The sequence below is a fragment of the Nerophis ophidion genome, linkage group LG07 (assembly GCF_033978795.1).
Source record: "Nerophis ophidion isolate RoL-2023_Sa linkage group LG07, RoL_Noph_v1.0, whole genome shotgun sequence".
Taxonomy (NCBI): Eukaryota; Metazoa; Chordata; class Actinopteri; order Syngnathiformes; family Syngnathidae; genus Nerophis; species Nerophis ophidion.
Window position 1 is genome coordinate 39,268,014 of NC_084617.1, and position 17,716 is coordinate 39,285,729.

Below are 17,716 nucleotides of genomic sequence, written 5' to 3' on the forward strand. Positions count from 1 at the left end.
TTGGTATTGTTTCAGTTATACAAATTCCTCAGTAAATTCCCCTAGCCGTCACCGTGGAATTATTGAGTCTATTTAGCTGATTGGATAGCTAGCTTACGTAGCTAGTGGGTCCATGATGATGACTTCTGTTTTGTTTAATCAGCAGTTGTGTTAAAGGCACCGTTTGGAAACAATTGCGGTATGTAAATAAACATTTACAGTATAACTCATTTCCTATTTCTGCAGCTTAGAGTCTGTTGTGGCTAATACAACAGGAAAATATTTTTTTCTCTTCAAATTTAGTTGGTGCAGCGTACATTTGGGTGCACTGTTTTTTTTTTTTTTTTAAATTGATAAAAAATATTTTCTATTTACTTAGTTTATCTTTTTGAAATCGATTTTTAAAAATTCTGAATCGATTTAGAATTGGAATAAATAAAAATCGCAATTTGGATGTAAATCGATTTTTTCAACATACTAAAGTATGTTGTATATATGCACGTAACAATGATGCTAACAGCGTACAAAGTGTCCTAATTTGAAAATTATATTTTATTTATTTTTTTTGTCCTTTTTAAGGCTACTCAGGCAAATCATTATTTTGATGTAGATGCCCAGATGTACATATTTACTTTACAAAAGAGAAATGTGGGATTCTTCAGTTTATTAATAATTATTAATTAATAATATTAATTAATAAAGTATTTCTGATTCTCTTGTTGCCTTTTTTGTATTTGACTTTATCAAATGGATTTATATTATTATTTATCAGCCAAGCCTGGAACAGGAGGGGATAGAAAGAGAGAAAAAATTAAGACAGAGGGGGAAATTGCGGGTACAAGACGGGGATAAGACAAAGAGACAACAACAACAAACAACAACAACAGAACAGCATCAGCAAATAGGATATGTACAAATATGATGGTAAAAGTGATACCAAAGAAACAGTTAGTGAAATAAATATTAATAACATAAATGAAAATGAGCACAAATGGAGCAATACAAATACCAAAAGAAATAGCACTATTGATAATGGACAATAACAATAATTACCTCTAGATAGATACATAGATGGATAGTACTTTATTTATTCCTTCAGGAGAGTTCCTTCAGGAAAATTAAAATATTATATCTATAATATTTAATAATATCTATTATCAACAACACAATTATTTCAAGTGCAACAATACATATATGTAACTATAACTTGAAATACAAAAGAAAGCAGATAAATGGAGGGGAAGAAAGAGAATCAAACTGTATTAACCTTGTAGATTGTTATAGTAACAGTATGTTATGCTTTGTCAGTGTGCCATGTGTTACCCAGTTTCCCCTAGGGCAGGGGTCTCAAACATGCGGCCCGCGCTTGTCAAATTTTACCAGATCAACAATATTCAGGGAGTGCCATAATGGCACTGCCTTTGGCGCCCCCTACATCCTGAGCTGACAGCGTGCAAGCCCAGTTGTATGTTACATCTGGCCTTGTGAGACGCGTGTGTTATTGCAAGATATATTTGATCAACAGCCATACAGGTCACACTAAGGGTGGCCATAAAAAACTTTTAACACTGTCACAAACATGTGCCAAACTGTGAACCCACACCAAACAAGAATGAGAAACACATTTCGGGAGAACATCCGCATCCTAACAACATAAACACACCAGAACAATTACCCAAAATCCCATGTGGACCTAACTCTTCTGGGCTACAATATACACACCCCTGCTACCACCACCACCCCACGCTCCCACCCTCCCTACTTGCGTCGGTTGAGGTGTTGTATATTGTAGCCCTGCAAGGTGTTCTGGGTATTTGTTCTCTTGTGTTTAAGTTGTGTTAGGGTGCGGAAATTCTCCCAAAAAGGGTTTGTCATTCTTGTTTGGTGTGGGTTCAAAGTGTGGCGCATATTTGTAACAGTGTTAAAGTTGTTTATACGGGCATCCTTACAGTGACGTGTAAGGCTGTCTTGCAGCCACTGACGTTGTTCTGCACAAGTCTCACACAACATATTATGGAGCCGGCACATTGGTTGTGTGATATAAAAGCATGCGCAATGACATGTAGTTGAGCGGTAGTCTTCTTTTGGGGGTGTGCGGACCCCTGGAGGTACTTGAAGGTACGCCAAGGGACAAGTGAGATTTATTAAAAACAGCAGCAATTCATAAATCCTTTATACATATGTTTATTGAATAAAACTTCAATGAAGTATGAATGTAAATTCATAAACTGTGGAAAAATAATACAACAATCCAACATTCAGTGTTGACAGCTAGACTTTTTGTGGACATGTTCCATAAATATTGATGTTAAAGATTTCTCTTTTGTGAATAAATGTTTAGAAAAAGTTCATGAATCCAGATGGATCTCTATTACAATCCCCCAAAAAGGGCACTTTAAGTTAATGATCACTTTTATGTGTAGAAATCTTTAATTATAATTGCATCACTTGTTTATTTTTCAACAAGTTTTTAGTTATTTTTATATATATATTTTTCAAACAGTTTAAGAAAGACCACTACAAATGATCAATATTTTGCACTGTTATACAATTTAATAAATCCCAAACTGATGACATAGTGCTGTATTTTACTTCTTTATCCCTTTTTTTCATCCAAAAATGCTTTGCTCTGATTAGGGGTACTTGAATTAAAATAATGTTCACAGGGGGTACATCACTGAAAAAAGGTTGAGAACCACTGTTGTAGGCAGTGCAGTCACGGCAGCCCTTAATAATGTCGGCCGGGTGAAAATTGGGAAAAGTATTGAAATGTATCAAAATACATTTTTGGAACGGGACAACCCTGTAGTTGAGTACAAATTTGAAATATATCTGCTTTGTTATTTCGCAGTATGTTAAAAATATTTTAACCAACTAATCAAGATTGGATGGCATGAAAAAATATATCCTTTTTTTCCCCCAGATCGCTTGGCCCTAATTAAGATGATGCAAATACTGACAAAACCAGAGACCAAACTAAGCATGAAAAAAAGGTATGTTTACCTCTTGCAGTACAGGTATAAGAGGCGGATCCCTCTGCTGGAGGAAGAATAGTACCATGAGAGTGCAGGCATAAGACGAGAGACTGCCACGTGACGCGTCCCCAATGTCGCACATCTGAAATGCAACAAAGAAAAATTACAATCGTACAAAAAGCAGCAAATGCTAAATTCCAGCTTGCATTGTGCAGCATCCGAACCTTGGCGAAAACCTTCATGACGTAGCAGAGGATCTTCACCCTCCTGTCAATTGCGGCGTACAACGCCAGCAGGCGTGTGTTGTACAGAGCCTGAGGATGAAATGTTTTGATTGAAAAAAATTTTGATTAAATTGCTTATTTTATTGCAGGTGTGGATTTCCTACCAGTGTGTTGTAGAGGCTTATGTCTCCCTCCAGGCCAGTGCGAGCATGGTAGAACTTTACAATGGGGACTTTAGCTGTAGTGATGGGCAGAATGTTCTTCAAATCTGTAAGGATTATGATGAGATGAGTGGATGGCAACATTGTATTTTTTGAAAAGTTGTTTGCATGAACAATCAAATAAATTAAAAACGAAGATTGTTGCTTCATACCAGGGTGTTTCCTCAGAAGCTTGGCAAGACGTTCAATTACATTGATGCAGTCAACATCCTGTAGAGACATCGGAAAGAAATAAAATAAAACATATTGCTACTTTTTTTTTTTTCCCGAAAGACACTTGCTGTACCTATTAATAGATACCAACCGTTATGTTTTTTCATGACCGATGCCGAATATTAGTATTCAAGGAGGCAGATAACTGAATTTTGGAACCAATATTAATTTGTACAAACCCCGTTTCCACATGAGTTGGGAATTTTTTTTAGATGTAAATATAAACGGAATACATCCATCCATCCATCCATTTTCTACCGCTTATTCCCTTTCGGGGCCGCGGGGGGCGCTGGCGCCTATCTCAACTACAATCGGGCGGAAGGCAGGGTACACCCTGGACAAGTCGCCACCTCATCGCAGGGCCAACACAGATAGACAGACAACATTCACACTCACATTCACACACTAGGGCCAATTTAGTGTTGCCAATCAACCTATCCCCAGGTGCATGTCTTTGGAAGTGGGAGGAAGTCGGAGTACCCGGAGGGAACCCACGCATTCACGGGGAGAACATGCAAACTCCACACAGAAAGATCCAGAGCCTGGATTTGAACCCAGGACTGCAGGAACTTCGTATTGTGAGGCAGACGCACTAACCCCTCTGACACCGTGAAGCCATGATATGCAAATCCTTTTCAACCCATAATCAGTTGAATGCACTACAAAGACAAGATATTTAATGTTCAAACTCATAAACTTTTTTTTTTTTTTTTTGCAAATAATAATTAACTTTAGAATTTCATGGCTGCAACACGTGCCAATGTAGTTGGGAAAGGGCAAGCTCACCACTGTGTTACATCACCTTTTCTTTTAACAACACTCAATAAACGTTCGGGAACTGAGGAAACTAATTGTTGAAGCTTTGAAAGTGGAATTCTTTACCATTCTTGCTTGATGTACGGCTTAAGTTGTTCAACAGTCCGGGGTCTTGTTGTCGTATTTTACGCTTCATAATGCGCCACACATTTATGATGGGAGACATGTCTGGACTGCAGGCAAGCCAGGAAAGTACCCACACTCTTTTACTATGAAGCCACGCTGTTGTAACACATGGCTTGGCATTGTTTTGCTGAAATAAGCAGGAGCATCCATGATAACGTTGCTTGGATGACAACATATGTTGCTCCAAAACCTGTATGGACCATTCAGCATTAATGGTGCCTTCACAGATGTGTAAGTTACCCATGCCTTGGGCACTAATACACCCCCATACCATCACAGATGCTGGCATTTGAACTTTGCGCCTATAACAATCCGGATGGTTATTTTCCTCTTTGTTCCGAAGGACACCACGTCCACTGTTTCCAAATATAATTTGAAATGTGGACTCGTCAGACCACACAACACTTTTCCACTTTTCATCGGTCCATCTAAGATAAGCTCGGGCCCAGCGAAGCCGGCGGCGTTCCTGGGTGTTTCTGATAAATGGCTTTCGCTTTGCATAGTAGAGTTTTAACTTGCACTTACAGATGTAGCAACCAACTGGAGTTACTGACAGTGGTTTTATGAAGTGTTCCTAAGCCCATGTGGTGATATCCTTTACACAATGATGTCGGTTTTTGATGCAGTACTACCTGAGGGGTCAAAGGTCCGTAATGTCATGCTTACGTGCAGTGATTTCTCCAGATTCTCTGAACCTTTTGATGATTTTACGGACCGTAAATGGTAAAATCCCTAAATTCCTTGCAATACCTTGTTGAGAAATGATATTTTAAAACTGTTCGACAATTTGCTTACAAATTCGTGACTCTCGCCCCATCCTTGTTTGTGAATTACTTAGCATTTCATGGAAGCTGCTTTTATACCCAATCATGGCACCCAGCTGTTCCCAATTAGCCTGTGGGATGTTCCAAATCAGTGTTTGATGAGCATTCCTCAACTTTATCAGTATTTATTTTCACCAATCCCAACTTCTTTGTCACGTGTTGCTGGCATCAAATTCTAAAGTTAATGATTTGCAAAAAAAAAATGTTTATCAGTTTGAACATCAAATATGTTGTCTTTGTAGAATATTCAATTGAATATGGGTTGAAAATGATTTGCAAATGATTGTATTCCGTTTATATTTACATCTAACACAATGTCCCAACTCATATGGAAACGGGGTTTGTAGAAAAAGTAAACAAAACATGAATAGTATACTTCAGTAAACGGCTAAACAAGGCGTTTTGCTGCTTTTTTAACATTAATTTCTAAGACACGTCTTATCGGTAACGTCTTAATGTTTTATGCGGCGCCAATGTTGTGGTTAATTTTCCACCAAAAAACATCAAGGAATTTAACAAACACCTTTACTACGTGAGTCTATTTATGTGGGTCAGAAGAGCATTAGTATTTTAAAGTACGGTAAATCTGCGAAAAATTGTAAAATACGCGATTTTTCTACACCAACTCTAAAACTAGTGAGGTAGGGACGTTGTGTAAATCGTAAATAAAAACAGAATACAATGATTTGCAAATCCTTTTCAACCTATATTCCATTGAGTTCAATTTAATGTTTGAATTTAGAAATGTGTTTTTTTTGCCAATAATCATTAACTTAGAATTTTATGGCAGCAACACACTGTAAAAAAGTTGGCACAGGGACAAATGATTTGCAAATCCTTTTCAACCTATATTCCATTGAATTCAATTTAATGTTTGAATTTAGAAATGTGTTTTTTTTGCCAATAATCATTAACTTAGAATTTAATGGCAGCAACACACTGTAAAAAAGTTGGCACAGGGACATTTTTTACCACTGTGTTACATGGCTTTTACTTTTATAACAACACTCCATAAAGGTTTGGGAACTGGGGACACGCAATTTTTTAAGCTTTTTAGGTGGAATTATTTCCCATTCTTGCTTGATGTACAGCTTGAGTCGTTCAACAGTCCGGGGTCTTCATTTTCGTATATCACGCTTCATAATACACCACACATTTTCAATGGGAGACAGGTGTAGCCTACAGGCAGGTCAGTCTAGCACCCGCACTCTTTTACTACAAAGCAACGCTGTTGCAACACGTGGGTTGGCATTGTCTTGCTGAAATAGGCAGGAAAAGACGTTGTTGAAGAGGTTCATTTAGCCCACTGATGTGTATTTACAAATACACATCAGTGGGCTAAATGAACCTCTTCAACATACTATGTAAAGCCATGGACAGTATAGTGTCAAATAATTCCGTTGTTTGAAACAACTGGAACACAAACTGGCCCGCTTCCGCAACCACCTGAGATTCACATTACATTAAAAGAAATGTTCCAACAAGCTTGGGGATAAAAAACCCAATTCCGACAACTAACGCGGAGCAATTTTGTATGAAATGCACAAAATGCCTTGGTGAGAAAAAGAATACCATGCACGGTGAACAAGATCAACAACATTGAAGAGCAGTTAACCGAGAAAAGGAGTGGATTCAAACGCTTTGTCCTGGACATGGAAACCGAACGGATAATGAATGACCATCTACAACGTGAGCACGAGAGGGAATTCAAGACAACAAAATACAGTCATATCAGAAAACTTGAGAAGCTAACCTCAGCGAAAAAGGAGGAGGAACACACAGAAAAAAGAGAAAAATGGTTATGTAACCTTTCACAACGCTAATTAACAGCAACTGAAAACAAGGTGCTGTCTCTCGGTCTTAACTTTGCCACAACACCAATAAACATCCCATACGAAGAATTCATCGTAGCAACAGAGATAGCATGTCATAAATTAACAAATCAAGGTGACAAAGCGGGTTTGTGCAACAAGGTAGCAGAGATACTGAAGACTGCCAAAATAACACACAAAAACACCAGTAGGGAACAATGGAACGCCATACAGTCAATAGCCAAAGACAAACAATAAAAGTACTACCTGCAGACAAAGGAAGGACAGTCATTATGGACACAAACAAAACAATACGAAAGCCAAATGATAGCTATGCTGGAGGGTAAAGACACATGTGAAGTTCTAAAAAAGGACCCGACAGAAGACAAAAAGAAAAAACTGAGGACTCTACTAAAACCATTAGTGGACGAGGGAAAAATAAACAAGGACGACTACAGTTTTTTACTACAAACCGCCAGTATCAATCCCAGAATGTGTGGCACCCCTAAAATACATAAAGAAGACGTTCCACTCCGCCCAATTGTTGACAGTATAGGCTCAATCACTTACAACCTTTCGAAAGCACTAATCGAGATAATAAAACATCTCCTAGGCCAGACAAAGCAACACTGCAAAAAATTTAAGTTCCTAAATTAATTGGAAAGAAAAATTGGGTTTCCGCAAAAAGGAAATGTTCTTCACACAGAGCAAACTGACTGGTTTCTGAGCAGTGGTTATAACTATCTATTTCACTATTTTTTATAAATACTGCTATCATGTGTGTATATGGTATCTGCTGATGGATACCAATAAAGAAAACTGATGCCGGTAGACGTCAGAGTGCCAAATTAGTCGATCGCTACTAAATATAACATTGTAAGTGGTGACATAACTTACATCGATGGTGTCCTGGCCGTCACGCACCATGCAGATGTCCAGGTCGCTCTGCCGGAAGCCAAAACCATTTTTGGACGATCCAAACAGCTGCAGTCGAGCCCCTGTTCAAACCAACAACAACAAAAATTAGTAGGGCAAACATTTGAGTTGCGCAATAATATATCAAGTAATGGACCAGTTAAAAAATTTGAAAATGGCGATAAAAGTGTACTTCACCAGGGAACTGTCGTCTGACGAAGGTTTCCAGATCTTGAATGATGCACTCTCTAATCGTCAATTCCAAGTCATCTGGGGCAAAGTCCACTGGAAGAAGGGCACAAATAATACACTTCTGTTAAACTTGAAGATATCATTCATAAGTAAAACTAATTAATTTGAATTAGATGGTACTTTATTCATTCCGTCAGGAATGTTAATAAATAAGAGATACAAATCGCATCATCTCTAATGAGTTACGGTTGGCTACACGGGGATAACAAGGAAAGCAGTGAGAGCCAATTGTATCGACAACAAAAAAAGGTCAACTTGTAGAACTAAGACCTTTTGGGAAACAATTCTTAAAGTTTTTCAGCGAGAGAGCAAACAAATAGTTATTAATATCACTGTGAGTTTTAACATTTGAAATTTTTCGATTGACTATTAGTTTTATGTTTAGAATAAGCTGTGAGCCATTTGTAAAAAATAGTGGTGAAGAAGGAGCTGTGCCGGAAGGCAAAGCTCTCAATTTACCGGTCGATCTACGTTCCCATCCTCACCTATGATCATGAGCTTTGGGTCATGACCGAAAGGATAAGATCACGGGTACAAGCGGCCGAAATGAGTTTCCTCCACCGTGTGGCGGGGCTCTCCCTTAGAGATAGGGTGAGAAGCTCTGCCATCCGGGAGGAACTCAAAATAAAGCCGCTGCTCCTTCACATCGAGCGGAGCCAGATGACGTGGTTCGGGCATCTGGTCAGGATGCCACCCGAACGCCTCCCTACGGAGGGAAGACTATGTCTCCCGGCTGGCCTGGGAACGCCTCGGGATCCCCCGGGAAGAGCTAGACGAAGTGGTTGGGGAGAGGGAAGTCTGGGTTTCCCTGCTTAGGCTGTTGCCCCCGCGACCCGACCTCGGATAAGCGGAAGAAGATGGATGGATGGATACTACATTCTTGGGCCCTGTTGAAATGTTGACTACTGATACAAATGAAAACATAATATTAGCAGTGTACCTAGAATGAAATCGATGTATTCAGTGTTATAGCGGGTTAACTTATTAGAGTTCAGTATAGTCGTCCCTCGTCACATAGCGCTTGGAAGTTTACGGCTTCAGTCTATTGCAGATTTTATAATCATAATGTACTCGTTTTGTGACTCAAATTAAGCTTTGTCAAGCAAAACAATGGCTACATGTGTAGTATTAGACACTAGATGAGACCAAAACTATACATGTGATGTTCGCCAACAAATCAAATGTTTTGAACAGCGCTTTTCAAGTCAACGATGAGAACAGATTTGCAAGTCAACGATGAGAACGGATTTGCAGTTGCAAGTCGTGTGTTTGGGAGCTGTTTTTTTATGCACATGCAGATAATAGAAAATGAGTCAGGGAGCATAACATTTGGATTCACTTTTTTCATTTATTTTTATTTAGATTATTTTATTTGGATTCACTTTTCTGGTTAATAGTTCTGAAGTAGTTTGTTCTTATTTATTTATGCATTTTTTTCTGTAACGTTAAAATGGTGTCGTGCAACCATCTTGTTTTTCAGTGAGGAAAACATTTTAAATAGTGATGTCAATGTAAAATCCAAGAGATATGGCACTGCCTTATGGAATCTTTACAATTGAAACCCAACAAAAACCAAATTATGGTCGATATTTTTATAATTCCCACCATTGGACTAAATTTTGTTAATATTTGTATAGATTACATTATTCTGATCCATGTCTTATCTAATAATTTCTACCAGTGATTGTTTACTTGATTAAAAATCTAGTTTAAAACAAAAACCATATCAAAGAGCCAGTCTTTTGAACGGCTTTTTGAAATGAACAGCTCCTCCCTTAAAAAACATTTTTAAAACTAAGAGTCCACTGTCCAGTATTATGGCCAGTATTATGGCCACTGTGTTAGGCTCAGCCTAACACAGCATTACTATATTATTCCAAATAATTGTAAAGGTGTGTGTGGGGGGTTTTATTTCATGTCTACCTGACAATCATGTTTCAAACCGTATCTAGAAGGTCTCAAACATTTTTTTAATGCTGTGGCTGTTAAAACGATCATCCATCCATTCCCTTTTCAACCGCATGTCCCGTTCGGGGTCGCTGGGGGTGCTGGAGCCTATCTCAGCTGCATTCGGGCAAAAGGCGGTGTACACCCTGGACAAGTCCCTACCTCATCACAGGGACAACACAGATAGACAGACAACATTCACACTCACACACCAGGGCCGATTTAGCTTTGCCAATCAACCTATCCCCAGGTGCATGTCTTTGGACGTGGGAGGAAGCCAGAGTACCCGTAGGGAACCCACGCAGTCACAGGGAGAGCATGCAAACTCCACACAGAAAGATCCCGAGCCCGGGATCGTACCCAGGACCTTCGTATTGTGAGGCACACGTACTAAGCCCTGTGCCATCGAGCTGCCTTAGAAGGATCAATTTAATATTACTAATTCCAATGCGGAAATGTATTTAGTATGGTGAGGCCTAGAACTAATTAACCGCCATAAATGAGTGTTTACAGTATTTGATATTTGGGATCCGAATAAGAATAAACAAGGACACTTGTTCTTACCGTAGCACTGCTCACAGGCTTTGTCAAGTACACTGAGGAAGTTTGGCGTCATCGCCAGCAAAGGCTTCAGCGGCACTTTCTTGAAATCATCTGGACAATCTTTCTTCAGATGGCCATCACGCTTGCACAAGCTACATACGACCAGGTGTGGCTGAGAGGGAGGACACAAAGCTTACTTAGTACGTGGTTAGAATTGTGTTGTTCGTACAATGAAGTAAAACACACTTTTCCTCTGGTGAAAGCCTGCTTGGTGAATTCATAGGACTTTGTGTTCTGCGGGTGTTCTTTGTTTTGAGCGGCGTCGTCTATACACAGAGGCGAGGTGACAGCAGGCACAGACTCCTCCCCCTCCTCACAATTTGAAAAAGGTGTGTCCAAATCTGGACCCTCCTCATCGGACAGCAGCTCCTCCCCTGAGATCTCGTCCACAGGGAAAATCTCCTCATCTTCTGTGGTTAAACTATCCAGGTGACATCTGACGTGCGTCTCCACATCTTCATCATCATCCTCCTCCTCAGAGTAGCTGCTTTTGCCCAAGTCCACCTTTTCCTTTTCCCCCTCGGAGTCACTGCCATCTTCAACTTCCTCCTCGTCCTCAATGATGCAATCAGAGTCTTCAGGACCATTTTCTTCAGCTTTTGCGAGACTGGACTGGATGCTAAGTCGGCTCAACTCAGAAATGCATGCCTCGCCCTCTCGTGACTCATTTGTGCATTTAGCGGGTCTTTGATGCCTGCCTGCTGGTGTGTTGAGTGGCAGTGCAAAGTACTTATACGTGCTTTTGAGGCAATGGAGGATGTAGTCGTACATTTGCTGGCTGTTAAGAGAGCGGGCCACATTCCTCTTTACAGCAAAGGGGTCTAGCCGACACAAACAGACATGAGCGAGGGTCAGTCAAGTTCAACATACAACTCCGGCCTCCTGCCTACCTTCCACAGCAATGCGTTTCTTGGGCCAGTCTTTTAAATCCCGGGAAAGAACAGCTCTGGTACGTACACTGATGACATTGTCGCCCATGTTGAGCTCAAGAGAATAGAAGCGAAGCATTTCTACCCAGAGACGACCAACCTCTACTGGCGGGCGTGGGCTCTGGAACACCAGGGGAACCTACGAGGTAAACACACACACGTTTTACATGCTGACACATCAACAATGCATTATAAGGTGGTCTTCAAGTCGTTTCATGCTTACAAGTATGGTTGCACGATACATGTTATCAATTTGACTGATGACCAAGCTTCCAGGACTATCGCCATATTGTGATAATGCATGTTGCTGACACATTCTAGCGGTGTCCCAGCATCAAGCCAAAGAACACGTCCTCAACATAATGTAGCGTCCTCACTAGCAAAGTAGCGGCTAATGTCCATCCAGTGGAAAGCTGTTTCTTGGTCAGTAATCCTTGTAAAAAGAGTACATTTTTTGCAAGTGTCATTATTACTGGAGGACAAGGAATAGTCCAACACATTACACTACACATCGTAAGATACATGAAGCCATGCTAACTGCTAAGCTAGAGCTCTTGAATGTAGACAGGGGTGAGTGGATCAATACAAATACCGGCAGTAACGATACCAACTATAGTATCAATCAATCAATGTTTGTTTATATAGCCCTAAATCACAAGTGTCTCAAAGGGCGCTATAGTATCATTATACTATAGTGGAACCTGGATTTACGAACCCCCGTTTTTGCAAACTTGTCCATTTAAGATCTTTGATTGAGCCAAATGTACCTCTGTAAGCAAATCATTCATTCATTTTGCACAGCAATTTACAAAAGTTCACTTCTTGTACAGTTTACGCAGTACATTACTCGCTCATGTTGCGCGCTACCCAGTCTCCTCTCATGGAATAAAACACACTGGTCAATCCTAAATTCTTTCGGATGACCTATATGTTGAGTAAAAAGGACCCCAGAGACCGAACGTTATAATACCAAGTTTTACTGAAGCTTCAAGAGACCAGCACTTACAATGCAACCGTAGCATCAGCAAGCGAGGTCTAAATTCAGACAAAAAGAGTCCGCTTATATAGAGCGAAAAAACAGCCCCTCCCGCGCAGAAAGAAATGCAGCTGCTACAGATAGGGAGCTGGCCAAAACAGTCCAGTGAGCCGACAAAAAGGAGCCCTTAAGACAAAAGAGTTTACTAGCGGACATAAGAAGAAAAACCCGAGGCGTTCACATGGGAAAACACTAGCTGCTTTAAACATGACTATGGATTAAGAAAGAACACTTAAAAATAACTAATTTCCACAATCCCCATTCAGATCTCTCCTAAAAGAGCAACACTTCTAAAGCCCGCCCTACATTAAAGTAGGTGCTGTTTCAGTCTTTTACTCCTGCTGAATGAATGAATCGTTCGCACACAGAGACATGTTTGCCCCATTCTAAATGTTCCTAAACCAAAATGTTTGCAAACAGAGGAGTTTGTAAATCCAGGTTCCACTGTAGAATAAAACAGCTGGATGGGATAATGCTTCAATAAAACTTACCTTTCCCCTCATGCAGGCCCCCTCTGCTGGCTGTGTGGTGTCTTTGGATGATGCGGTGTAAGCCCAGTGCAAATATCCACCTTCTACGTGTGTGAGGTTAAAGTTTGAAAGTTTGCTGAGTGTAAAGGTTTTTATCTAAAAACACAAATAAACAATCATTTAATAGGCAGCAACAGAGCAAATATGAAATTAGCTCAAAATGAAAAAAATGCACACCTCTTCGTGGTTCAGATATGTTGGCAAGAGGGGCTCTTTGCGTTGTTGTAAAAAGTAGATGACCATGAGGGCGAAAACATACGGGGGCAGTCCACCCTCATCTGCATGGTCTATTTGGCAGATCTACAACAAACGCAAAAACAAGATATTTCACATTTAGTTCTCTTCAGGAGAGGGAATTAAATAGGATATACTTTAGTTTTCCCACACTGGAGAAAATTCCATGGATGCAAATTTACATACAGCACGAACAGGAAAACAAACAGGACAAAACGTAAACATGATTTACTATAAAATATGAACAGAATACAATGTAAGTAGGAACATTAAAATAACAGTCAATAAACGTGTCAGTCATCCCCTTTCTTAATCTCTGTCGGCGGAGGCAGGGCCACTAGCACTCACACATACAGAAGATGCACCGCATAATAAAAGTTCGGTATAATACTGTACTTTCCAGACAACAGGGCACACCGGATTATAAGGCGCACTGCCGACGAGCAGGTCTATCATTGTGGGATATCAGGCCTGTTTGCAGGCATCGATGATAAGGGCTCTCCAGTCTTCTCGGTCGTCCGCTCTATGTATGAGTTCTATATTGATATTTCCGATAAAATTTCTTAGGCTGTTGGTATATGTTGTTCATTGTCGAACTGGAGCTTTCTTTTCTTCTAGTTTTCCTGTTAAAATCAGTTTTTCTAAACTGTCTTTTCTAATGATATGTCCAAAGATTTTCAGCTGCTTATTTCGAATCGTTGCTATTAGAGTTCTTCTTGTTATAGCCTTTGCCAATACCTCTTAATTACTTTTCTTTTCAGTCCATGATATGCTGAGTATTTTTCTGAAGAGCCACATTTCAGTTGACTCTTAATTTTCTCAGTCGTTGATTGTTTAAAGTCCAGCATTCACAGCTGTAAAGTAGGACAGACCATACATATGTTTTGAGGACTCTGAGTTTGGTGTCATTTGAGATGTTTCTATTTTAAAATATATGACTCATTTTGTTGAAGCTGTCTTTTGACATGGCAATCCTTTGTTTATCTCTTTTTCACACCTACTATCAGATGTTACTGTGAAACCCAGGTATTTGAATTGATCCATTTGTTTTTATATTTTCTTGTTGTTGGATGTGAGGATATATGCAGGTAGGTGGATGTGTTTTTTTGGAAACTGTCATGCTTTTGGTTTTCTTGAGGTTTAAAGCCAATTAGTTTGCTTTACTGTGTGCTACTACTGTGTTCAGGATGTTCTGTAGTTTTTGTTCAGAGTCTGCCACAAACACAGTGTCATCTGCTTATCTGAGGTTGTTAACATTAATTCATCGAATTTTCTACCATCTTAATGATTGATGTTACGTAAGATCATTTCACTGTAGATGTTAAACAGATCAGGAGATAGTACACAACTTTGTCAAACACCCCTTTGAATGGCTTGGAATTGACTGCATTCACCATCTATTCGGACTGCTGTTTCTTGTTCCCAGTACAGATTTCTTATCATCCTCAGGTCTTTCCAATCAATATCCAGCTCATTCAAGATTTGAAAAAGGTTTTGTATGTTGCACTTTATCGAATGCTTTGTAATGGTCTATAAAACACAGGTATAAATCTGTTTGCACTTCTATTGATCTCTCGTTTACCATACGGTGTGTGAAAATAAGAATTTCTGGTGCCCTGGTCCGGGAGAAATCCGGATTGGCCACGGAGCTCTGGATGTATCTTATTCCTTGCTCTTGCCATCAGTACTCTAAGAAGAATTTTTGTGGTATGACTCATAAAGCTTATCAATCTATATTGATCACAGTCTATGGCCCCTGGTTTCTTTGGCAGAGTAATAAAAATAGATTTTTCATATCGGATGGAATTTACCCGTCGTCGTAAATGTTTAACAGTTCTGTCAGCTCTGATGTTCCAATTTCTTCGAGTGCTTCTATGACTTCAATTGGTATTTTATCTGCTCCAACCGCTTTAACCATGTTTCATTTTGGACATGGCATTATTCACTTCATCTTCTGTCATGGTTTTTCTTATAGTTGGAGGTAGGCCTCGGTCATCATTAGGGTTGGGTATCGTTTAAATTCGAACGATTACAATTCTGATTCTTTGTTTCGATTCCGATTCCTGACGGTTCTTGATTCCGATTCTTTCTTTAAAAAAAAAAAAAAGGCAGTGTCAAAAAAAAGTTTGGGATATTTTAAATGAGCTAGCTAACCTACAATCTTTCTGAATGAAATAGTCTGACATTCTCCATTAATTTTAATTCTATTAACTTTTTATGAACTTTACTATAAGTTCCTCACAGGGCTGTTTTCAACTAGAATATAAATATCAAATATATGAACTTGAATATAAATATTATATAAATTATGAATACATTTTCATACACTTTCATCAAGAGAGCTTTATTTTTGAAAACCTCATTAAAACACATTTGCACACACAAGTGTATGATGCTGCAGGTTAGCCCATCAGTGCTCCCACTGATGGGCTAACCTGGTGCAAAAAAGCAAATAAACAATAAGAAACAACTTGCAAAACCCAGTCCAGATTAGCAGCAGGTACAGTATAAAATCAGAGACAGTTCTTGTTTAGGAAAATGACCATATCCGCCTTCTCAGGCAGGGTGCGTGAGCGTTCTGGAAAGATTGACGGGACACGCATTTATTTGTACTCCATGAACTCGGAGGTGCTTCATCATGTTCGACGTACACCCTCCTAAGCACGAAACAGTCCTGTCACACGTGTTACATTTCGCCGATATTTCATTTTTTTTAGTAAAATAAAGCCACACTTTCGACCGTTGACGCCCGCTATGCATGCTTGACTGACTCGCTCGGCTACATAGGCTCGGCTATGCTAACACTTCCGGCGGTGGGCGCTTCTTCGTTGGTGTTCAGCGGCTTCTTCTTCCGGGTCGGCGGACTTATTATTTTTTCCGGTCGGCGGACTGGGTAACGAAACTAGGAATCGAAATTTAAACTTTTGAACGATGCCGGGAGAATCGGAAAGTTAGTCCTGATTCTAATCGATACTCGATACCCAACCTACTTGTCATGGAATAAATCTTCAATATATTCTGACCATCTTGACAGAATGTCTACCTTATCCATTAGTACGTTGCCTTCCTTTGATTTGATGCATCCTGACTTTGAGGGGCCCTGCGTCCCGTTGACTTCTTTGATCTTTTGGTGAATAAACTTGTTATCAGTGTCCTTGTGTTCTATTTCTACGCATTGTGAGTTTATCCAGACTTCTTTAGCCATGTTGCATTTCTTCTTTACAAGCTTATCCAGTTAGTTGTACTCACTTTTTTGTTTTGATACTCTCCGTGTTTCCAATAAATCAAGAATTTCTTGAGTCATCCATTTTTGCGCGGTTCACATTTAGTAACAGGAACAAGATTTCCAGTGGTTTGAATTATATTTTTTTGCATCTTTTTCCATCTGTCTTATGCACTTGTAAATGTGTTTCATGTTTTAAATTTGTTTGACACTGATGTGGCAAAATTCTTTACAAAATCTTGGTCCTGTTTAAAAATTTGGTACTGCAATTTTCTTTTATATATATATATATATATACAAACCCTGTTTCCATATGAGTTGGGAAATTGTGTTAGATGTAAATATATACGGAATACAATGATTTGCATCTGGACACATCACTGAAGATGTGTCCAGAGGCATCAGTAGATGTATGTACACAGCGAATACCCTGAGTTATCAGTGACAGCCAGGAAAGACTGGATGACAACCATGAAGAGTGTGGTGACTACTGGAGAGTCAGTGACAGCTCGGAGAGACGGCAACCGGGGCAGAACGGGCTGGCAACCCAATCTGTGTCCTCTGAAAGGAGGACTCCCAACAAAGGTACGATGAACTTAATGGAAAAATACCCCCAGGGGTGCCCGAGAGGGGGGGAGGATGAGCACCCCGGTTGGACGGACACAACGGCAACAGACCCAAGCAATGGACGAACGACTATGAGCATGCAGTGTACATGCGGTAAAGTCTGCAAGAACATCCACGGCCTAAAGATCCACCGAGCGAGGATGAAGAGCCTGTTGGGAGAAGAAGCAACACATCGCACAGGTGTCCAACCTGGTGAGACGCAGGAGGAGCCAGGCCCGGAGTCACCCCATA

At 39.9% G+C, this 17,716-nt stretch overlaps 1 protein-coding gene across 1 annotated transcript in view; it reads right to left on the minus strand.

The window, feature by feature from the left end:
• tut7 (terminal uridylyl transferase 7) overlaps positions 1-17,716 on the minus strand; it is an 81,649-nt gene that overhangs the window by 40,067 nt on the left and 23,866 nt on the right. The window contains exons 10-20 of the mRNA XM_061906134.1: positions 13,579-13,701; positions 13,363-13,497; positions 11,797-11,974; positions 11,093-11,727; positions 10,868-11,018; positions 8,303-8,389; positions 8,087-8,187; positions 3,552-3,609; positions 3,343-3,446; positions 3,179-3,268; positions 2,983-3,096 (exon numbers count right to left, since the gene is read on the minus strand). Coding sequence (XP_061762118.1) covers positions 2,983-3,096; positions 3,179-3,268; positions 3,343-3,446; positions 3,552-3,609; positions 8,087-8,187; positions 8,303-8,389; positions 10,868-11,018; positions 11,093-11,727; positions 11,797-11,974; positions 13,363-13,497; positions 13,579-13,701 — 1,776 coding nt within the window. The remainder of the gene's footprint in view (positions 1-2,982; positions 3,097-3,178; positions 3,269-3,342; positions 3,447-3,551; positions 3,610-8,086; positions 8,188-8,302; positions 8,390-10,867; positions 11,019-11,092; positions 11,728-11,796; positions 11,975-13,362; positions 13,498-13,578; positions 13,702-17,716) is intronic.